This window comes from Crinia signifera, chromosome 1 (assembly GCF_055691185.1).
Source record: "Crinia signifera chromosome 1, ASM5569118v1, whole genome shotgun sequence".
NCBI classification, from domain to species: domain Eukaryota; kingdom Metazoa; phylum Chordata; class Amphibia; order Anura; family Myobatrachidae; genus Crinia; species Crinia signifera.
Window position 1 is genome coordinate 109481339 of NC_139217.1, and position 23933 is coordinate 109505271.

The 23933-nt window shown below is 43.9% G+C and overlaps 1 protein-coding gene across 1 annotated transcript in view; it reads left to right on the top strand.

Moving 5' to 3' along the window:
• The window catches only part of EDNRA (endothelin receptor type A), a 62655-nt gene that overhangs the window by 19352 nt on the left and 19370 nt on the right, over positions 1–23933 (top strand). Inside the window, exon 3 of the mRNA XM_083171294.1 lies at positions 21444–21571. Within this exon, the coding sequence (XP_083027420.1) occupies positions 21444–21571 (128 nt within the window). The remainder of the gene's footprint in view (positions 1–21443; positions 21572–23933) is intronic.

A 23933-nucleotide genomic window follows, 5' to 3' on the forward strand; every position in this document is an offset into this window, starting at 1 on the left:
AAAAAAAGCAACTGAGTAACCCTTTGAGTGCCAATGCTGGCAGGGCCGGTGCAAGGCACCGGAGCGCCCCAGGCGAGTCGGGGTGGGGGCGCCCCGTTGCCGGGGGGGGTGTACCTGACCTGCGGCTGAGTATATAAAGCTTGCGGCGGCGGCAGCGGGGGGTCCCTGCAGTCAAGAAATAACGAGGGCTATCCGCCTGGCTATGCGGAAGCGCTTCTGTTGTGAAAACACTGGCCGCACGGCGCACGCTGATTGGCTGAATCTCAGCCAATCAGCGTGCGGCCAGTGTTTCCACAACAGAAGCGCTTCCGCGTAGCCAGGCGGATAGCGCTCGTTATTTCTTGACTGCAGGGACCCCCCGCTGCCGCCGCAAGCTTTATATACACAGCCGCAGGACAGGTACCCCCGCGGCACGGGGGGTGGGCGAAATGCCGCCCTCCAGTGGCCGGCGCCCTAGGCAAATGCCTAGATTTGCCTAGTGGTGGCGCCAGCCCTGAATGCTGGTGTAAGAGATGTGCAAAATATCCGCTAGTCGAGAAATATGAATAACTTAAGTTATTGCCGGCAATTGATCTGAAGTCAATTATTTGAAGTTTAGTTATACATATTTTGCACATACATGTATCTCACAGCTGTAATTCTTCTTGGTGTGTTTGAATTAAACATTCTTTTATTACTCTATAGCCAAATGGTTTGTGCTACAGTATGTACAGTATTTACTTTGTTAGGTGTTTGTCACATGCATTTCAAAGCATATGAAGGTTGAGCCAACACAATTAAAGAATTATATGTAAATAAGGCTTCCTGTTTCCAATCTACATTTAGTAATTACATTTTTTTAGTGTCCATTTCCATCCCCCTTGCTGTGTTTTGTTTGTCTGTGAGAGGAGAACTGTTTATGGCAACTAAATAACTACTGGCAGCATTGAACTGGAACAGAACATTTAGAGGCAGACCGGCTGCAAGAATGTTTCATGAGTCTTTTTAGTTCTTCCAGTGCCAAGTTATAGTCATGTAGTTGTAACAATATTGTCTAATGACTTACTGTGCTGTATATGTTGCAGGTCTATATAACATTTTATAATTTGAATCGAGGAAACACTCTAGCGGGGTTGCGTTTACCTGATCGCTGAAGATTCACAGCCCAGCAATCAGTTCTAAATGGGGCCCTATGACCGATAATAGGGGCCAAACCATAAATAACAGATTGCTATGAATGTAAGTGGAAATATTAAATGCAGAGTGTTTCAGAGTGGTTCAAAAAAAGTAGGTTAATAAGGGGTTTTTCGGATTGCCTAATTTGATGCCCGACTATTAAGTTGCGGGTGTTTTTCACCTGAATTAAGGTATTTTTTGCTAATGCCTCGTCATGCGAAGCAGCATTGGTGGAAAATAGCTCAAAAAGCAGTCAAAATGGCCGCAATTTCACCTGCAAAATGGTGAAAACACAGGGATCTTCGTCTAATTCTCTGATCAAAGTGTTTTTCACCACTTCCGAATTCTTAACCTAGGCAAAAAAAAAATCTTCCCTTCAAATGAATAAGGTGAATCCCCATTTGCCCTAAAAAACAGAGAAAAGTGCAAAGGTCGAAAAATCGGACCCAAATAAATACCCTCCTAAGAATTAGCAGGCAGGATGGCTTCTCTCAGGCCAGGCTCAGAGTTTTTATGATGGGATTTGCTTTATACAGCCATATTTGCCAGTCCCTGTTGTACAGACCATCAAATAAATCGCAAGCGATAAATTGCAAGTAAAATATTGTATGGAAGGAATCCAGGGGGTTGCAGGGGAGTTCAAGGGAAAACGGATGCGACTTGAGGCTCAGACAAGTCACAGTAGTGTATGGCCTTTACAGGATTCAATGTAGGCTTTAGACAAACTTGCACTCAACACTGCTGAGATCATACCCAAAAATGTATGACATGGGATATCTCAACAGCATACTAGTGAGCCTGCACTAACACACCATTTTCCAGACTTGTGCTATTCTTCGCTGCCACAGATGTCTCATTGTTTCAGTCCCATGCTCTTCACTACATTTTGATTTACACCTCCTTCCCTGTACATATGGAGACATCCATTATTTAACACATATCCAAGAGGAAATCAAAGTATTTCTCTGCAAATTCTGCAAGTATAAAGGCTGCAGACAAACAGTTGTCCTAGTGTTCATCTTCAGATGATAGATGATAGATTTTTCGCCCATGCGACCACATGCCGGGGATGTGTTTAAGCGTATACATCCCCTTGCATGCAAATGCGGGGATTCGCGTGATGGGGGGGGGGCAGCATTTGGGTGGGCGTCAGGCAGCCATTACCTGTTCACTAGGCTGCAAACATACCCTGCCTAGCAACCAGGTCTGAATCAGTATATTGTTCATATTTAACACATTGTTATGCATTTTGTGAAGTGTTAACCATCTAATGTCCCAAATGCTATAGAAATTAGAGCATACAGTACCTGCCTACTTTTTATAACTCCTCTCCGGGAGATGCCTGGAGAGGAATGAAAGGGGGGTGGAACGAAGCTACGTTTCTGGGGCAGGGCGAGAATGACATCACCAAACCCCACCCCCATGACAGCCGGCAGTATTCATTTGTGGGTCCATGGATTGGGGAGGGGCTAAAATGATTCAAAATGGCACGATTTGCATAATTTTAGGCCCGTCCCTACCCACAGACCCGCAAAATTCGGTATTTGATACCACGGGGAAGGGGAGCAGGGGCTGTGGTGGTGATGCGGGAGAGTTGCCCACCTTCCAGCGGGGGGGGGGGGGGGGGCAGGAGGGGGATCCGATTTTCGGGAGGGTAGGCAAATATGAATTTGAGATGCCTGCTGCAAAATGACCATGCTATTTTTTTTTACTGTTAGGCTTTTAAATGTAGAACCATACCATTGACAAAAAATATTCTTAGTGAATGGAAGCATTGTCTTGAGCGAGTGGATCCAGTACCACAATTAAAAGGTTTATCTCTACTAGAGGCGCTCAATAATGTGTTTTTGTATTCTGTACACAGTTGACATGTCCAGCTATGGTTTATCTTTTTTGACCTACTCCTACTGAAGATCACCCTGTGTTTGATCTGTGAACGCGAGTATTGTATGGCATGGTGAATCATACTATAGGATTTATATACTAGGGCCTGTGAACAAATGTAATCTGATTACAGTCCCATCAAATAACGTAAGCCTTGTTAATCATATAGTAAGTACATGTGCAACAGAAGTGTTAAGAATACAACATATAAAGAAATAAGTTTTGTTTGTCACAACATTTTTAAGTTTTTAATCTTTAAAGCTTATTTAAAAACATGTCTCTGTTCACGTATCATCTGTATGAACAAGTGTCAAAGTCATGGAGATCATTGCCTCTAAGTATCAGATTATCAGATCTGCTGCACTCATCACCACAGTGACTCACAATGACTCAAAGACGTAATATATGAAAAGATCATTAGTGGCTAATGTGATCAAACAAACAGTAATTATTTACAATTATCATAGTTCTGAATTAAAAAAATGTGCCTTTGAATTTGTACTTTGATCTTGTTGGAGGAGAGCGCTGTGTCCTCTGAGCTGCCGGTACCCCACATTGCTGGAGTCACATCACAGCGACCTCAGACTTGCTTAGTTAGATGTGCTGCTGCAGGTTAGTAGCTTTTCCGAATGTTTTCATCTCTGTCCTCCGTTATGGAAGGAAGTACCTCTGTGCATCTCTCCAGTGTACATAGGACCTTATTCTGGTGCACAGCGTTGCATGTGGATGTTACGCCACCTCCTCGCACGCCACAATCCAGCGCAGGTATGCGAATGGATGTTTAGCATCCAGGTACTTGTTTCCTAGCACAGCGCCCACGATTTTGATCGAAGTGCATCTTATCGCATCGCATGCAAAATAGCGGCATGCGATGCATGCGATGCGATGTGATTCGATTTTTAATTGTACAAGCACCCTGATGGGTGCTTACAATGTTAAATGCACCCCCATTGTCAACGCCACCCCCACTATCAACGCCAACCGGAAGCGTGGCAAGCACAGCAAGCCCACGTGGGGGGCAGTGGTACGCGTCCTCCGACCTTTTCATACCCCCACTATCCAGTTGAGTTGATTTTAGATAGTGTTTCGAGCGCAGCGAGCCACCGAGCCCAAAGCGTGGCGAGCACAGCGAGCCCCGCGTGGGGACACGGATAACTTTACATGTATTCTGCATCCGCTCGCCACTCTTCGGGCTCGGTGGCTCGCTGCGCTCGCCACACTATCTATAATCAACTCCCCGCTGATGTGGACAGTGGGGGTATGAAAAGGTTGGAGGACGCGTACCGATGCCCCTTGTGGGCTTGCTGCGCTCGCCACGCTTCGGGTTGGCGTTGATAGTGGGGGTAACGTTGACAATGGGGGTGCATTTAACATTGTAAGCACCCATCAGGGTGCTTGTACAATTAAAAATCGCATCGCATGGCATGCCATCTGCTGGCATGCGATGCTATGCGATATTTCTTTGTACAAGCACTCCTGTTAATTTAACGGGAACATCGCATCGCACTCATCGCATACCACTAAATACGGTATGCGATGGTAGGCGGTGGGCGCCGTGCTAGGAAACAAGTACCAACATCCATTTGCAGCCTTGATTGCAGGGGGGCAAAATCACAAACCCCAGTATCACATACACATGCTACTGCCATAGTTGCCTACCCTCCTGCATTCTGCAGGAGACTCCCTGAAATAGCAGCAATCTCCCTCTCTCCCTCATAAGTCTACAAATCTCCCTCATTTCACCTAGTCCACATTACACTGTTACATGTTTGGGGGGAAAAGGAATGAGAGCTAGATACATTTACATTGAGTCATCAGCACCATTTCCCAGCACTTTACCAAGTATAGTAGCTCTTACTAACTGCTTTGGGGCTCATCTACATTTGGATATAAGTCATTTTAAAAGATTCCTTTCAGATATAGCAGTGCATACCCACGCTTCTAGGTGCCACATTCACAATCTCTTTTCACAATCTCTCCATATATGGAACAAGCCACACCCTTTGGATGTAGCATGACATGCCCCCTCAATGGGGCGCTGTGCAAAATTCTACTACCAACTATAATCTCCCTGAAACTATTTTTGAAAAGTAGGCAAGTATGGCTAGTGCACACGTACCCTGTACTGATATACTTTAAGCTTAAAGATGTGTACAGAGGTGGAACTACCATAGGTGCCGAATGGTGCATTTTTTGGGGGGGTCCTGAGGACTGGGTCCCATTGTTACCTAGGCCAGCAATAACTTGGGTTGGGGTAGAGGAGGGGGCCCAAATAACATTTATGCACCTGGGCCCACCATACACAAGTTCCACCTCTGGTGTGTATATACTTCTAAGTACACATTGGTATTATAGCTCAGAATTTTAGATGTAAAATACATATTTGCACTTATATATGCATTTAAGTTACATAGCATTGCAGGGAATTTGTTTAGCTCTTATTTTTAAAAGTGCCGGTCTTGTCTGTCCAGAGTTGAAAATGTACATTTGTGACAAAGGGAGAGCATTGCAAGGGCAATCATGATTTGCATTGAAATATAATTTCCATATTCTTTTTCATGTGTATAATAAGTGGAAATGTAATCACAATTATTCTCAGGTTTCTCAATGGACATACAGTAATACTGTCCTTGGTTTTATTATGTGGACTCTTACGGTGTTTGTTATTGAGAGTCCGGACCTGGCCTTGAATCTGTACTTGTGGCACTGTGCAAAAAATATGCAGTGGTCACTGCAGTCGGTACTTGTGTATTATAGCGGCGCCCCCGATGTACATCGTACGATGAACGTATCGCATCGCATGCCATGTACCCGATGGCATGCGATGCGATGCGATTTTGACCCCCTATACGATGAAAAATCGTATAAGCACCCTAAAGGGTGCTTTTGAGCACGCTAATGGGTGCTTACAATGTTAAATGCACCCCCACGCCACCCCCCCACTATAAACGTGAACCCGAAGCGTGGCGAGCGCAGCGAGCCCGCGAGGGGCGGCAGTACGCATCCTACGACCTTTTCATACCCCCAATATCCATGTCGGCGTGGAGTTGAGAATAGAATAGTGTGGCGAGCACAGCGAGCCACCGAGCCCGAAGCGTGGCGAGCGCAGCGAACCCGCGAGGGGACGCGGATACCTTCACAGGTAAACGCGTCCCTTCGCGGGCTTCACAGGTATCCGCGTCCGCTCGCCACGCTTCGGGCTCGGTGGCTCGCTGCGCTCGCCACACTATTCTATTCTCAACTCCACGCCGACGTGGATAGTGGGGGTATGAAAAGGTTGTAGGACGCGTACCGCCGCCCCTCGCGGGCTCGCTGCGCTCGCCACGCTTCGGGTTCACATTTATAGTGGGGGGGTGGCGTGGGGGTGCATTTAACATTGTAAGCACCCATTAGGGTGCTTAACATTGTATAAGCACCCATTAGGGTGCTTATACAATGTTAAATCGCATCGCATCGCATCGTATGGCATTGTATGCCATGTACAATGGCATACAATTTGAAAATTGTATGCCATCGTACACTATCGAACGATATCGCGTCGCATCGCATACCATCGTATGCGTTATGGTATGCGATGCGATGGGCGCCGCCAAAATACACAAGTACCCTGCAGTCACTCCCGCCCACTATAAGTTGACATTGTGTAATGGTCAACACAATCAAAAGGATGACATTTCAATTGTCGACACATGGAAAGGTTGACATGAGTTTTCACAATTTATTTTTGTTTATTTGCACTTTTCATGCTTTATGATCCACGTGAACAACAATTCGGAACAAATGGTGGTGAGATTGCTGATGCCGACAGATTTCAACATTGACACACGTCATACTTTTGTCAACCTTGTGCATGTCGACCTTGTTCCTGTCGACCATTCATGATCGACCTACCTACTTAAACCCATTGGCCCACACCTCCAACCAGAGAATAATCAAAGACCGCTGGCAAGTTATCAAAAGGAGCTTTTTAAATAGAATTATGCAGGGATGGCTGTTTTATGGTCACAATGAGGTTGATATATAGCGGCTTCATTAAGTTTATTGTCATTACAAAATGACACTAAGCAGATGTACACTACACACTGTTTGATAACACTTCATTCACTGAGGTATTTTCAGGTCTAGTGGATAAACAACAAGGAGAGAGAGAGAGAGAGAGAGAGAGAGAGAGAGAGAGAGAGAGAGAGAGAGGGGGAGAGAGAGAGATATTTTACTGGAACAGGTCCCCACACTTCACATCATTTTTTCTAAATACAAAAACTAGTTGAAAAGCTCCATTATGGTAAATGTATTATACAAAGCTGGTTTTCATCATGGCTGAGACTTCATGGCTGAGACTTCATGTACACAAGTACTGTCTGCTGTTCCCCCATCTTTCTATCATCAGCTTAGTGATTCCGGATATTATGACTTCAGTTATCCCATTGAAATGTAGCGACAATGAAGTGACTATTGCTGAAAAACTACAATGTTCATTTTACCACAGATTGTTAGTGTGCTTCTGGCAAGATCCTCTGCAAATAATATGTTCTTGCTGCCGTGTTTGTTGTTCGTTGGTAGAGAGCCCTGATTATCTCTGTAAAAGCCTGACTGCTGTTGTATGAAAAACAATAAGTACAGTATAATGGAGACTTCTGAGGCACGCTATGGTGAATGTCTGTTCACACAGTGTAGGTGGAATAAATGCAGCCAAGAAATCAGGCATATTATACCGCAGACCATTATTTAGTAGGAGGGGGGTCAGTTCCCCATCAAATATACGGGCCCATTTAATAATGAGACATAACCCCTGTATAGGGTTACCACCACCCATCCAAGAGTACTCCGGACAGTCCGGTAATTAAGACTGGAGTCCGGAGGGGTGGCTTTCTTGGACTATACAATGTCCGCGAATAGACTAGTAGCTGCCTGTTCCCAGACATATAGGTCCTTATTCTGGTTGACTCGCAAGGCTGCAAATTTGCGATTCCACCAGACGCCGCCTGCTGCCCACTCGGCCGCTCACCCCTCCCCCCCCCTGCAGGCATGCAAATGGATAATTTGCATAATCATCCATTCGCAGCTTATCGAGCAGGTCAGAATCAGGGCTAATGTTTGAATTGGCATGCATGATAACAACACATTGTAACAACATTTCTGTGCATATCATCTAAGTATGCATGCAGGGCCAACGGAGGACATCGCTAGCGAGAGCCATGTTGTGGAATGCAGCATAGTCCCCCCCCCCCTCCCACCCCCTCCCACCCCCTCCATCATCGTTCTTGGCCAAATTAGGGGACGTGACCTGGCGACAAGGGGTCATGGACTACACATCGCATCATTTAGCGAAGCCACGTCCCCATTATTCAGCGCTGTGGGGGCATGGCTAGCAGCTATGTAAGCTGCTGGCCAGCCCCTCTGCTTGCGGGATTAGACACCGGGTGACGGGGGGACTCCCAACTGCCCCCCCTCCCCCGCCAGGGGACACTTCCGGCCCTGGAAGGGACACGGGATAGTTCCCAAAAACCAGGACATTCCCGCGGAAAGAGGGACAGTTGGGAGGTATGCTGTGATACTAAATACAGTAGTATCAGGGTTTTTTTTATGCTCAACTAGCAGACGAAATAACAGAATATTGTGTGTTTCTTGCCATCACCATCATAAATTGTCTGTAATAATCAGTGGGGGTGTGGTATAGGGTACTGACAGTCGGGATCACGACAGTCATTAGCCCGACATCGGGATCCCGACTGCCCGGACTCAGATAGCATGGTGAGCGCAACAAAGAACCTTGCAGGCTTGCTGCGCTTGCCACGCTGCGGAACGGTGGCTCGCTATGCTTGCCACCTATTCTATTCTCCCTCTATGGGGTCTTGGACTGTCGGGACCGCGTCCGGCACCCATCAATGGTTGGTGTGATATTCAATATTATGAAGCACAAGCTCCCTATGAATATGTTATGGTATATATAGATATGACACTTCATAACTGTAAAGATATATATTTGTTTAATGTTTTTGCTCCCATTAAACTAAACTCTGCTGAACACAATGGTCGGAGCATAAATAAGTATGTATGTACAGTCAGTGGCGCCGGAACGGGGGGGGCGAGGGGGCAGCTTGCCCCCCCCAAAATTCATGAGGCGCCAAAGCAGACGCCAGTGCGGAAGCCAGGGGAAGGAGACGTGACGTCTCCTTCCCCTGACTAGTGACCGTCCCATCGCGGCTCACGTGGGCGGGGGCTGACGATGCGGCCAGCGCGCGCCAAGCCCGTCCGCCCTCCCGCCCGGCGCTGCCCGGCCGTCCTCTCTGCTGCCCGGCCGCCCTCCCTCCCGCCCGGCGCTGCCCGGCTGCCCTCCCTCCCGCCCGGCGCTGCCCGGCTGCCCTCCCTCCCACCCGGCGCTGCCCAGCCGCCCTCCCGCCCGCAGAATCAAGGAGCCGCCCGACCACCCACCAAAGAGGTGAGCAAAATTAAGGAGCTGCCCAGCCTTCATTGGCCCTGTATTATCAGCATTGTCCCTGTATTCATTACAGGGACAATGCTGGCAATACAGGGACAATGCTGGCCTGTATTGCCAGCATTGTCCCTGTATTGCCAGCATTGACCCTGTATTGCCAGCATTGACCCTGTATTGCCAGCATTGACCCTGTATTGCCAGCATTGACCCTGTATTGTCAGCATTGACCCTGTATTGCCAGCATTGTCCCTGTATTGGCAGCATTGTGCCCGTATTGCCAGCATTGTGCCTGTATTGCCAGCAGTGTCCCCGTATTGCCAGTAGTGTCCCCGTATTGCCAGCAGTGTCCCCGTATTGCCAGCATTGTGCCCGTATTGCCCGTATTGCCAGCAGTGTGCCCGTATTGGCAGCATTGTGCCCGTATTGGCAGCATTGTGCCCGTATTGCCAGCAGTGTCCCCGTATTGCCAGCATTGTGCCCGTATTGCCAGCATTGTGCCCGTATTGCCAGCATTGTGCCTGTATTGCCAGCAGTGTCCCCGTATTGCCAGCATTGTCCCTGTATTGCCAGCATTGTCCCTGTATTGGCAGCATTGACCCTGTATTGGCAGCATTGACCCTGTATTGGCAGCATTGACCCTGTATTGCCAGCATTGACCCTGTATTGCCAGCATTGTCCCTGTATTGCCAGCATTGTCCCCGTATTGCCAGCATTGTCATTGTATTGCCAGCAGTGTGCCCGTATTGCCAGCAGTGTGCCCGTATTGCCAGCAGTGTGCCCTTATTGCCAGCAGTGTGCCCTTATTGCCAGCATTGTGCTCTTATTGCCAGCAGTGTGCCCTTATTGCCAGCAGTGTCCCCTTATTGCCAGCAGTGTCCCCGTATTGCCAGCAGTGTCCCCGTATTGCCAGCAGTGTGCCCTTATTGCCAGCATTGTGCCTGTATTGCCAGCAGTGTCCCAGTATTGCCAGCAGTGTCCCCGTATTGCCAGCATTGTGCCCGTATTGCCCTGTGTATAATGCCCATGCATATATGCCGCTGCCCTGTGTATAATGCCCACGTGTATATGCCGCTGCCAGTGTGTATAGTGCCTGGGGGTAACATATAGCAATTTAGGGGGCGCCAAAATGAGATTATATCTTGCCCCCCCCAACCTAAAAACGTTCCAGCGCCCCTGTGTACAGTGTATGTATGGATGTTCTGTCATTTCTTCCTTGCTGTTGATTGACTAAATTGCTTTCAATATTTACTTAGCAAGACGTTAACCTCAGACATCATCTCAGGGCACTCTGGAGTTCTGTGCTGTAATAACACAATCGTTGAAGAAGTCACTTTACAACAACACAGATAATTCTTAATGCGTGTTATCTGTAGTCAGCTAGCGATACTGCATTAAACAAACAACAATTACCTTTTGGGCTAAAGACACATTTGGCAGCATAGATTACCTCATGTCTATTGCATGGAAACACTTGACAAATAGCTGTGATACGCAGACATGTGTTATTGTCATAAATGCCTACCTGGCTTACTTTCAGGGACTGATGAATCCCAGTCACTGTCTTAGCAGCAGCTGTCTTTCTTGTAATCATGTTCGTACGGTAACCTGATTCCCCAGAGAGAAAGCATTGCATCACTCTGTACTTTATACTTGGGAATTTGGTAGAAAAAAAAGATATTTACTGCCTCATACACAACACATTGTCCTTACTTTATTTCACTTGAAGAAGGACTGATACTGGGACCCTAAAAAAGTAATGTAACCCGGACGTACCTAAACGCACACTTTCCAGCAAGCGTTCACTTTGAGCAATTTTTTAAAATATATATTTTACATAATAAATATAGGTTACAGTGCAAGAGCAAAACTATATAACTCCAACAAAAGGGGGTTTCAGTAAAGGATCGCAAAATTAAAATCTTTCTCTAATGGGCAAGACTATAGTGCACTACAGGTGGGGCAATTGTAACAGATGTCACAATGTGCAGAGAAAGTAAAGCCCCTACAAACGGGGCAACAGAGCCTAAAAGGGATGGCCATGTTTATGGACATTGTCAAATACTTTTGCCATCAATGGGGTAGAACCAGATCACGGCAGAACCAATGTCTTTTCAGAGCAAAGCCCCCCGACAACTCTGAAGCCATGCCCCCATGTTCTGATTGGCCCACAAGCCAGTCAGTCAAATAAAATGGATGACCTTCAATAGCTTCAGGGTTGGCGTTGATCGTGGGGGTGGCGTTGACTATGGGGGGCCATTAACATTGTAAGGACCCATCAGGGTGGTTGTACAATAAAAAATTGTATACCATCGCATCACATGCAATGCGATCGCATAAGATGCCATAAGATGACAATATTGGGCGCCGTGCTAGGAAACAAGTACCACAGTAAATTCTGTTGTGCTTTAGAATTAGAAATAGTGATAAAACAAACTGGGGAGTAATAAACTGACATAAGAAGTAGGAGGTCGCAAGTTTATAATCTATAGTCAGATCGCTTAGAAATAGGGCTAAAATCACCCCCTGTGTAGGCCCCATTAGATTTCAAACTGAAATCGAAATTGCAGGGTAAAAACAAAACAGCCAATATTTTCCCTGCACACAAACAAAATAACTCACCCAAATCGCTGCATAATATGTGTACGCTATATAAATAACTCGTAATAAATCATCTAGGAATTCATGTATTGCTCAGAAAGTAGCTGCCAGTACAAACACAGAATTATGCTGGGAATTGTGGGATTCAGCAGATTCACGCAGTGCTGTTAAATTAGATGACAAAAACAAGCTGCACAAACAGGCATGGCCACTGCCATAGCAAACTTGTAAATATAAGAAATAGTTTGATGCACCCACATCTGAAACTCAAATGAAGCACATCAAACGCATCTTGTCATTATTACAAGTTTTGCTTAATATTCAAAAATTAAACACTGGAACCAAAGGAACAATTTCCTACAGTTGAGGCAGAATTGTGTCGCTTGATGTTGGAAGACAACAGTTACAGTATGTAGTGTATGACTGGTGTGCACAGTGTAGATACCAGGGCTGTCCCATCTAGGACAACATCATTTTATTTATTTATTTAATAATAGCTGCCTGCCGTCCTGCATTCTGCAGGAGACTCCCTGAAATAAGTCTAGCATTCTCCCTGAAATAAGTCTAGCATTCTCCCTCATTTCACCTAGCCCACATTACACTGTTACATTTTTAGGCAAAAAAGGAATGCGGGATAGATACATTTACAGTGAATCATCAGCACCATTTCCCAGCACTTTACCAAGTAGCTCTTACTAACTGCTTTGGGTCTCTCCATATATGGAACTAGACACCCTTTTTGGGTGGAGCATGACACGCCTCCTCAATGTGGTGCTGTGCAAAATTCTACTACCGACTATAATCTCCCTGAAACTAGTTTTCAAAAGTAGACAAGTATGGTTTCTTATATAGTGCACACATATTCCGCAGCACTTTACATCGAATATTTGAACATTCACATCAGTCCCTGCCCTAGTGGAGCTTACAATCTATATTCCCTACCACATGTACACGCACACACCTTCATTGGGTCAAATTTTTTCATTGGGAGCAAATAACCTACCAGTATGTATTTGGATTGTGGGAGGAAACCGGAGTACCCGGAGTAAACCCACACATTTTTTTATCAGGTATAGTGAAATGCAATGATAAATTACAGATCATGAAGCACTCGGAGCATAATGTTTCCTTTCACCATTGATACTAAAATCTGTAATGGTTGAAGGCTGACAACTTTATACTAGTAGGGCAAGTAAAGTGTCCCAGTTTACTTCATAACCATCGGGGGAGATGTATCAAACCTTTCAAACAGATAAAGTCGTGTTGTTGCAAAATAGCAACTAATCAGCTTCTGTCATTTTAATGACAATTCTAGATAACTGAGAGAAGTTGGTTACTGTAGCTTCTCTACTTTTTCTCTCTCGAAGGTTTGATACATCTGTCTTATAGTCTGTTATGTGTGGTACTGCTCCTTAAAGAGCTGTTGCATGTGCTTTATGGGGATGGTATCTAATTAGATGCAATCATTTCTTCAGCTGAAAAATCTGGCTATTCCAGTTTTAGGCAGGTATTCAATGTCATTTCTAGCGATGTGCAGCGAATCCTGTTTAGGGTTCGCTGCACATTCGTTGGGTTCCGTTGGGCTGGAGCATTCGCTGCCAGCCCTCCCTTTCACCCTATTCAATGCCGCAGGGGCTCGCTGCCCCTGATGGTGATTTTTAACCCATGCGGCAAACGACGCAGGGAGACGGGGGACGGCAGCAGGCAGGAAGATGGAAGCCTCCCTGCCTGCCCCAGAATTTGTGGGGGAGAAGGAGGGCTCCCGGGGACACAGACTCTCACCGGGAGAGCTGGCAGGGACACTGTGGAGAGATCCGCTGCACTGGTCTCACTCATGCATATGTAATGAGCGGGAACAGTGTGAAGTGAATATCTAATGAGCGTCTCCCCGCCCTTGCTGGCGAATGTGTAAAAAAAAAAATCAATATATATTCAGGTGCTGCAAGCACATGAATAAATATAGCATGCCCCTTAACAGAATAAAATTACTGATTTTTTTACACCAAAAAAAACCCCTTTATTTTAAAAGATCACATTCCAGTTCATCTTAAACAGTTGTCGAATGCAGAACGGTGAATCATGGCGAAAATCATGCTGAAAGCAGTTCTCCATCCTAGCATTGAATACACTCTCGGCGAATCCCAGTAAAAACCCCATTGAAATACACCAGCGAATTGCAGCGAGCATGAGACGGAGAACTGGCTGGCATTCACTGTTCGTTTTCGGCGAACAGGGAACATTGAATAGGGTGAATCAGATTTTCAGTGAAAAAGATTTACCGCAAGGAGTGAAAACAGCCCGATTCGCCGAAAAAAACGTTAAATCGGGAGCATTGAATACTGCCCTTAGTCTGATGGGCATTATCAGGCTATACAATTATAGCTCCCATTTTTCCAGCAAAAAAATTTACCCATTTTTTGAAGCACCAGAAGCATAATCCCTGATAAGTGCCAGTTATCAGGGCTAATTGGATAGCCCCTGGTGAACCTTTTAGCAGTGGTAAATTACCACTGCTAATAGGATACCAGAATATGTTGGGTAATATGAAGTACGAGTTACAGTGTGACTGCAATCAGCATCTCATACTTTTCTGATACTGTGACCCTGGCAACTGTCTAGCAACAGCCATGGCAACAGGTACCTATGGCTGCCTCCCATACATACCTCCCAACATGACCCATTCGAGGAGGGACAAAATACTTTGCTCCTGGACTTCCATGCCAGTGGCAACTGCAGAGGTGGGACTGCACCACTGTCCAAAATTCAAATAGGGGAGCCACACCCCCTGACTGTATTGTTTGGGGTGGCAGTTGGTGCAGCTCCCCTATCTTAATTTAGGACTGTGTTAAAGCCCTGCAACCAGGGCCGGTGTAAGGCTTCTCAGCACCCTTGGCCTACAGTCGTCGTCGTCCCCCCCCACCATACTGCCACCAATACCCACTTTCCAGTCCCCCAGGAAGGTGGGAAAGTCCCCTACTTTCCCTGGAGGCCTCCTTTTGCCACCCACAACAGAGTACAAGGAGGAAGGGGCAGCAAAGTAGGGAAGTATGCCTCAAGGAAAAGTATGGAGGTTAGAGGTTCCACTGCTACTACCTGCATTAAGTACAACAAGGATCCTCAAAAACATCGTTGATTATTTGGTAGGCAGACTTGGTGGTGATCCTGGTGCCCTAGGCAGCTGCCTAAAGCTACCTAATGGTAGAGCCGGCCCTGCCTGCAACTCTGCAATTGCCACTGGCATGCAAGTTCTGGGAACAGAGCATCTTGTCCCTCCTGGAATGGGTCATGTTGGGAGGTATGCCCAATTACAGCACATGGGAGCTAATTCAACATGGAGCGATTATCACCTGTGTATGTGTACAGTAAACATTGCAAATGCGCAAGGAGAATTAGCGGCAGAAAATGCCCATAGATCATAGACATAATCCCCTCACAGTTTGACTGACAGGAAGCCGGCATTTAGGGGTGGTAACCTGACGTTTCTTGGGTGTGTCAGAAAAAATGTAGACGTGGGCATGTGTTTTTGAAGTCTGCGATGTCAGCGATGACCATGTCCACCTTGCCTCAGTCTCACATTAGTGGAAGCCTTAGTCCAACTCAAATTTACACAGACTGCAAAAACTTTTTGATGGTTTGGGAATTGCATATGGATTTTGCAAATGAATCGTGATTAGCGATCCATTCACAATTCTCTTGCAATTTAGCAAGGGGCGTTTTCTTCTGGGCGCCGCCTTTCTCCTCGCAGTCCACTGTGAATTCTCACATTAGTAATCCATCCGAAATTAGCTCCATGGTATGCTTTTCCCCTCCGAGCCAAATCCTAATGTCACTTCATAAAATTGCCAAAATAATTTAATATGTGTTTTCACAATCATAATTAAATGAAATTCAATTAATTTTCAATTTTTAAAATGCAAGTTAAACATCTGAATTTGCTGACTTCATAGAAATGTAATGTCAAAACCACAAATATTTTATTTGTACATAAATGCCAATTACTGGTTTATCCACTATTGCTCTGAAAATACTTTTGCTCATTGAACGAACTTGTTTGTGCAGTGTGGATAGAAGACCTCTCTTTTAGTTCTGTTAAATGGGTCTATGAATCCATTAGCAACAGTGGAATTTACAAAGTAGTATTTGTGTAATTTACAAGAGAGCAGCGGGATTTGTTGATGAATTGAAGGCTGCAGGGCATAGGTGAAGACCTTCAGTTAAGAAGGTTATAAGGTTGATGGGAGAAAACCCTTTCTGCATCCTGGCTCCAGTGAGAAATTCCCAAGTTACAGAGAATTTATAGAAGTGAAGTCCACAAATGGTTTTTTGACTACTTTAAAGCCATAAAACAGTAAGAAGGTTACAGTACAGTATGTATGGGTATAAGAAGGACGTTGCTGCAGTTCGTGCAAGAATAAATATTAATATTGTATGTTTTACGTCTTTTGAAAGTCTTTTCCCAAGAATAATCATTTGCAGCAGTTGTAAACCTTCTCTGAAATGTTTACTAAAGAAGCAGTTTGTGTATGTGTCTCTCATCATGTTTTCAAATGTCACGAAACTAACATAGTGGTTTATCTGCAATACGGTTTCCGCTTTGTTGATTTCTACAAACAAGTTTTATTTATACTTGAAAAATAATTCTGAGGATACACGTCTCCCCTGCTGCGTCTCTACCCTGTATAATAGATGTGTTTGTACCTCGGTGCATTCCATGGGGCGAGAGCTGCTGAGCAGATGTCTATGGTTTAGTTACACACAACAACCAAGGTTGTCTTATTTGTGATAAAGTGTATAGTTCACAAGAAAACCTTGCTATGTAAAAGAACAAAGTATGTTTTACAGGAAAATAATTAAGAACTATAGAATGCCCAGAATATGAAAGTTTTATACATAAAAGGTAGTTATCGGATTATACCCTATTCAGTTTCACGGAAACTAAACCTCTGTGCAAATATTTATAGTAAATGATAATTACAACCTACTACCCTTAGGTTATTATTGTTATATATTTATGAGGGCTTCATGCCTCCTGCCTCATGGATATGTTTATTTTATTTTGATATCATTGTTTCATCTGTAAAGCACCAATGCAATCACCATAGTCCTGATTCTGAGATACTGGAGGAGTAAAGCCAGTCGAAAAGAAAGTTGCCTACTTTACTGGACTCCAAGAGACTGACCAATCTTGGTGATTTTTTCCCAAGCATACTAGAGAGTGGGTGGCTTGGCTTCTCTCCTGGTTACCGCCCACTGGATAGCACAAGTCTTGGTAACTAATGCAACTCTTGACATTGTATCCCGCCCACACTATATGATGCTGCAAATCGTTTAAGGAGGCAGGGCGGAGCAAACCACATGACTCTAGAGGGAGCAGCAAATAGTAGGCAGGCATGGGTGTAAGGCAGATTTTGTGGGTGTGGCTTGGGAGATCATGGAGTGCATTATTTTATTGTGACTGCCTTTTCATATAAGTGTCATTACATTGTAATATGAAATGATGACTAATAACAATTATAAAGGAGGAGGATAACTTTTAGAGAAATTCAGTGCTCGTAATTAGTGATCCTCCGTAGAGCTGCCGAGAGAAGGGGGGGGGGGGAGTGGGTACTAATTACCCTGGCATGGCGGGGGCCCTGTTCCGACCCTTTCCCCCCTCCGTCGATCCTGGGCAGCAGCACACAAGCACACAAGTACAGCATGCTCGGCATAAGCATCTCACTTAAAGCATGCTGTAGGTATGTGCTGCTGCTGGGGGGGCGGAGCAGGGCCTCCGCCAGGCCCGGGTAATTAGTACCCCCCTCTCGGCGGCCCTGCAGAGGATCACTAATTACGAGCACTGAATTTCTCTAAAAGTTATCCTCCTTCTTTATAATTGTTATTAGTCATCATTTCATTTCAGTTTAATAACACTCCTCCCTCGACAAGTGTGTTTTAGTCGAGGGAGGAGTGTTATTAAACTGTCCATGCCCCCACAATTTTTCGGCTGCCCTGACCCTCCGATTATTTCAATTGAGGGCCTCAAAAAATGTTGTTGATATTTGTGCTAGTAAGGTTTCACTTTTAGTGTAACATTAAGTTAACATTTTAAATATTCCAGTTTGAGGTTTTTTAATAATATAAAAAAAAATGATATAGCAAATACAACTATATGTGTACTGTAAGTGAAATTCAGCTGGGGGTTCCCTGCTTTCCCCAGAGTCATGGAGAATTCCTGGACATTCCAAGTATAATCATATATACAAAAAAAAAGCTAAATATTTCTCCAGCGAAACAGAATGTTCCCTGAGAAACATGTCAGGTGAGTGTTACTTATCTGAATGTGAACTACCCAGGAGAATGCATCAAGGACTGCACAATATATTAAGCTGACCAAGATCACAGACTGTGGGGGTTATTCAGACCTGCGCTGCTCTGTGATTTTGCAGAGCCCTGCGATCAGATAGCCACTGCGCCAGAGCGGACGTCACACACCCTCGCTGACACTCCCAGATAATGGCCGGTAACCACCCCCAAACAGCAACTTCCTGTCAATAAAACCGCGGCCAGCTTGCAAGTAAAAAAATTGCTGAGATTTTTAGCACATGCATACTGTGATCCATGCACACGCACAGTCATTCAATAACTGATCGCTGCGAGAATTCGCTGAACAGAGAATGGGCCTGAATCACTCCATGTATCCCTGTTACAGCTCACACAAGTCATTGTATTAGTGGACTGAGACACTTAATTAAGGTGGCCATACACATGCAGATTTATCTTCAGATCTGGCTGGTTGGAACAAAAACATGGTTATGGATGAGAGCAAATGACAGTTGACCATTTGCTTGGAAATGCTGGAAAACTAACATGTCTGCTGGAAAATGTCACTCATCCATAACCATGTTTTTGTTCCAACCAGCCAGATCTGAAGCTAAATCTTACTAGTGTATGGGCACCTTTACACTTAACCAGCTTGATATATTTCCTAATCTCCCTCCTTGTGGAGGAAAATATGGGCCAAACAAATCCTTATGAATATATTGTTCTGAATAATTCATCAGCAGCAGCAATCTATATGAGAGTCATAGATATAGTTGTATTATGTGCAAGTATCCTACCATAAAACAGGCATTTTTTGGTCATTGGCAATCTAAGGAACGGTCATTAGCCATGCTACAGCATATTGGGCTTGACTAATGTTAGTAAGTAAAGCAAAAATAAAAACCAAGCAGCTGGGCCACACCATGTTGCACTGCAGGTGGAGCCCATTTCCCTCAACCATTCTGACAGAATTTAGGAAGGTTATATGTGGTGCAGTCACAATTTATTCCACATGGCATTGCTTTGAAATACTACTGGAAGTTATATTTGTAATAATGTTTGTTATTTTTTTTATGTGATTTGCCATTTAAGCAATTGTGCATTATTCTAAGTCAAACCAGCACTCCTATTTTATTCTAATCATCATACAGTATATAGCTGCATTGGTTTTCTTGCTTCATATTATCAAACATAAGATGCATTCTTTGATGCTTATAGCAACACATTATTCTGTACATGAACTCAAACAGGTATCGCAGGTCTAGGGGGAAGAACCGCTGAAGGGTCTGGCTTTGCAACATGCTGAATCGGCTCTTAGCAGGAACAGTATGTGCATATGCATAATAAATGACAGGAGTACCTTGAGGAAACATTAGATACATCTTGTGCCATTTGCATCTCCATTATAAAGACTCTTTACTTCCGGAGACATTAGCTACTCTGACTACCTGCTTTCACAATATAAATGTAAACTTAAGAAAAAAACATGTGTCGTGTAATTAGAAACCTTGTAGTATTCAGTATGAATTTATGACATACTCCAAGAATACTCATACAGATTTTTGCTTAGTTGATGTGTAAAATAAGTATATGTACCCCATGCGTAATAAATGATTGCCAGATTGCATATGCTTCAATAGAACAGGGTGCACTGCCATGGTTATTATACACTGTATAGTATTATATTAAAAGCATGATTAGCTGGAGGGTAAGTATAGAGAGTCCATTATTAATATATAAATGGTGTGCTGAGCTGGCTGTGTAAGGTTAGATAGCACTTTATACTGTATGTAGTTTATGAATAATGGATAACATGTATGCTAAGCTGGCTGTGTAAGGTAAGATAGCGCATTATATGTAGTCTTGTCCATTAATAATATATAGAATGGATGCTTAGTTGGCAATTTAAAGTAAAAAATGCTGGCCATATAAAGCAAAACAGTCACACGGTCGACACAAGCATTACGTCAAAATGGAAAAGGTTGACATGAAAAAGGTCGGCATGAGTTTTTACCTGGATTTATTCTATAAAAAATTTTTATACTTTACTATCCAAGTGGGCATAGAGGGAGAATATGATAGTGCCCCCCGAAGCATGGCGAGCTAAGCGAGGGGCGTACACTTATATGGCGAAAACATTGTGAGAGCTGCTCCATCAAATTAGGAATGCTCCTCAGTGGCTGAGGGGGATTTAACCCCCAGCACACCAATGGGCATTAGTTATAAGATTTTAAAAACCAACATAATAGAAGGTAATTCAAAATCTTAAGGCCCATACACACTGGGCGACTCTGAGCTGAAAGTCGCTCAAAACAGTAGGTTTGGGCGGCTTTCAGCTCAAAGCTGCCCAGTGTGTATGGCCCGGGGATGAGCGCTGCTGTGCGCTCCCGCAACATTGCCAGGAAAGCCGCTCATCTGCTGGTTATACCAGCAGATGAGCGGCTTTCAGGATGGCTTTGCATAGCGCTGCGCTTCACAACGCCGTCCTCCCCCCTCCGTCGGCACCGGGCAGGGGGAAAGCCACTCAGTGTGTATGCACTAAGCGGCTTTCCCCGCAGCAATGACAGCGGTCATCGCTGTCCATACACCCTGGGCATAGTCGCCCAGTGTGTATGGATAGACCTTTAGTTACATATGTTTTGCAAAAGATATGATAAGCTTCCGGGCCTCGTTAAGGCTTCTCTGATACCGGAAGTCATACACTGCATGATAACAGCACCCCATCTGGGTCATATAATTGTCTACTGTAAGGCTACATGATAGTAGTACTTACCAATATATCTAAGCAAAAGCAAGCCTATATAGTGTCCATATCGACTTAAGTCAACATAAACACACACTTTTTTTTAAAAAACTCATGTTGACCTTTTTCATGTTGACTTCTCCATGTCGACACAATGCTTGTGTCAACATAATGACCATGTCAACATACGTATGTCGACCTATTTCATGTGTTGACCTAGTACTCTTGACGCTATGACCGATACCCCATGTTTAATGTACAGTTATAGATGATTTGGAATTTGTACAGGTTTATTAAAAATGACCAATGGTTTCTTCTATTCTCCAGCTTCTTGCCGAGCGATGGCCTTTTGATCAGTCACCGATCGGAGAATGTCTTTGCAAACTGGTTCCATTCATACAAAAGGCTTCAGTTGGAATCACAGTGCTCAACCTGTGCGCTCTGAGTGTAGACAGGTACGTCTGTCACTTCCCGTTTCTGTAACCCAGGGCGTCCTCAGTTAATCAGCATTACCCACAAAGGTCATGCAAGCCTTTTTTTTCCCCTGATAGTGGGGATCTGATTAAAATCTAAAACACATTGTATGCTCAGCAGAGCTCTATAAACAGCAATTCTGCAATTGCTTTATTCATTGTTTTATTTCAACAGTATAGAGCTTGCCTACCCTTAATCTAGAAGCTTTAGTTCCAGCTGTAGTCATACTGTACATGCCTTTTTTTCTCATTATGTATTCGAAGCAGAACTTTGTCCTTTTGTAGAGCTTTGGCAGAATATTAACAATGATTCCTAGACCCATATTTATTGGCATGTGGAATTCTGGGTAATTACCCATAAATTCAATCAGATTATATTTGGATGCATTAAAATAAAAATCATAGTGCCTTATTTAACTATAAATGTGGTATTCTTTATTTCTTCTAACGAGGAGTCGTAAGGGTTTTTTATAAAAGGTTCTAGAGAACAAGTTTTAACCAGAACATTTCCGACCATCTGTTAACACTCAGACAACAGCTTCTAACATGACTTCCAAGAGTGCATAAAACATGAGCAGAAATGATTTGGCAGAAACATACATAATGGCATTGTACTGACTTAATTAGAGCCAATTTTTACATTTTGAATATTCACTTTTGATTTAAGTTAGTTTAGTTACATTAGCATTAATCAATCACTTACTGTAAATATATTATATATATATATATATTTTTTTTTAGCTAATTTATAAAGTATAGAATATTTTGTTATTTTAAGCAGTTTTCTTCTGGATTGTTACATACCATGTATTTTGGTCAAATTCTAATATATCCTGTCTGCAGTAACTTTGTGCACTGCATCTTTTGATGTTCAAGTAAATTAGGTTGAGTACAGTACTTTAGGGTAAAACTCTCCGATCTGGCTGATTGAAAATCTGGTAATGTACAGGTATGAGCACAAATGACAATCAACCATTTGCTCCCAAACACTAGTAAACAAATAAAATTTGTCATTCAGACAAATTGGTTAAATCTGTGATCTAAGTAATTGGTCTGAATGACTGTTTCGTCTGCTTTCTAGTGTTTGGGAGCAAATGGTCATTTGTCATTTGCATCCATATGTAACCAGATTTTTATTCCAACCAGCCACATTGGATAGATGGTCTGAAAAGATCATTCTGAAGTGTATGTCTACCTTAAGCCATAGTTACCACTGGCTCAAGAAATAAATATTGTACTCCTGCTGCAAGTTGTGGAGGGCAGTTGCAAGCTCTCATAAAAAAGGGTTCCGTTCCATTATGGCGCAAGTATTCCCATGCTGTTATACAGTATACTTTTTTCACTGTTTCACAAATTTGGATTATTTACGCTAGAAAAGAGACATTGAAGGGGAGACATTTTAAACATGCACAAATATATTAGGGGACAATTTAAGGAACTGTCAGGCAACCTTTTTGCTTTGAGGGAGGACTCTAGGACACATGGGCATGCGTTTAGACCAGAGGAAAGAAGATTTTGTTCCCTTAGAAGGAACCTTTTCACAGTAAGGGCAGCCAAACTCTTTTCCTGGAGAGGTGGTTCCGACAGATACAATAAATATGTTTAAAATAAGGTTGCACAAACAACTATTGGGTAAAAACATCCAGGGGTACAAACAACAATCATAATCTGTCTTTAAATAAATCAGAATACACAATGGATGCAGCAAATAGATCATACACATCAACCAAAGTTGAACTTGCTTGACGCACGTCTTTATTAGGCCTTAGCGACAATGTAACTACTACAGTATGTAACTATGTAACAATGACATCTCCATGCCCCCAGACTGTGGCATTTTATGGGCGTCCCCATGAAAACGCTTGGTGTTCCTCTGGGAATGCAGGAGGGCCAATGCCTGGTCAGGGTTGGCGACTGCCGTCACATGACATGAGCACCCGCCCGCTTTTCCATCATCTCCGTCTAGGATAAAAGAAAGTATAACCTTAAGCTGGCCATACATCAGAAAGAATTTCCCTTAAAATCCCTGGTAGTCCTTGGTGGTTTTTGGACACACAATCTACTCACAATCCATCATACAATCAGTCATACAGTCCATCTGCTGATTGATTGCATGATTGTGTACACAAGATGTGCACACAATCTACAAACAATCCATCTTACAATCAATTGAGATTGTATGATTGGGTACAATATCTTTCTGATGTATGGCCACCTTAACTTTTATCCATGAATGCAGATAAAAATCATTCAATGGTCAGCAACCACCAAATGATTTCTCTTCTGGGCATCCGCATGTGAGGGGATGTGTTTGCGTGCACATCCCCTCGCATGCTAACAAGGG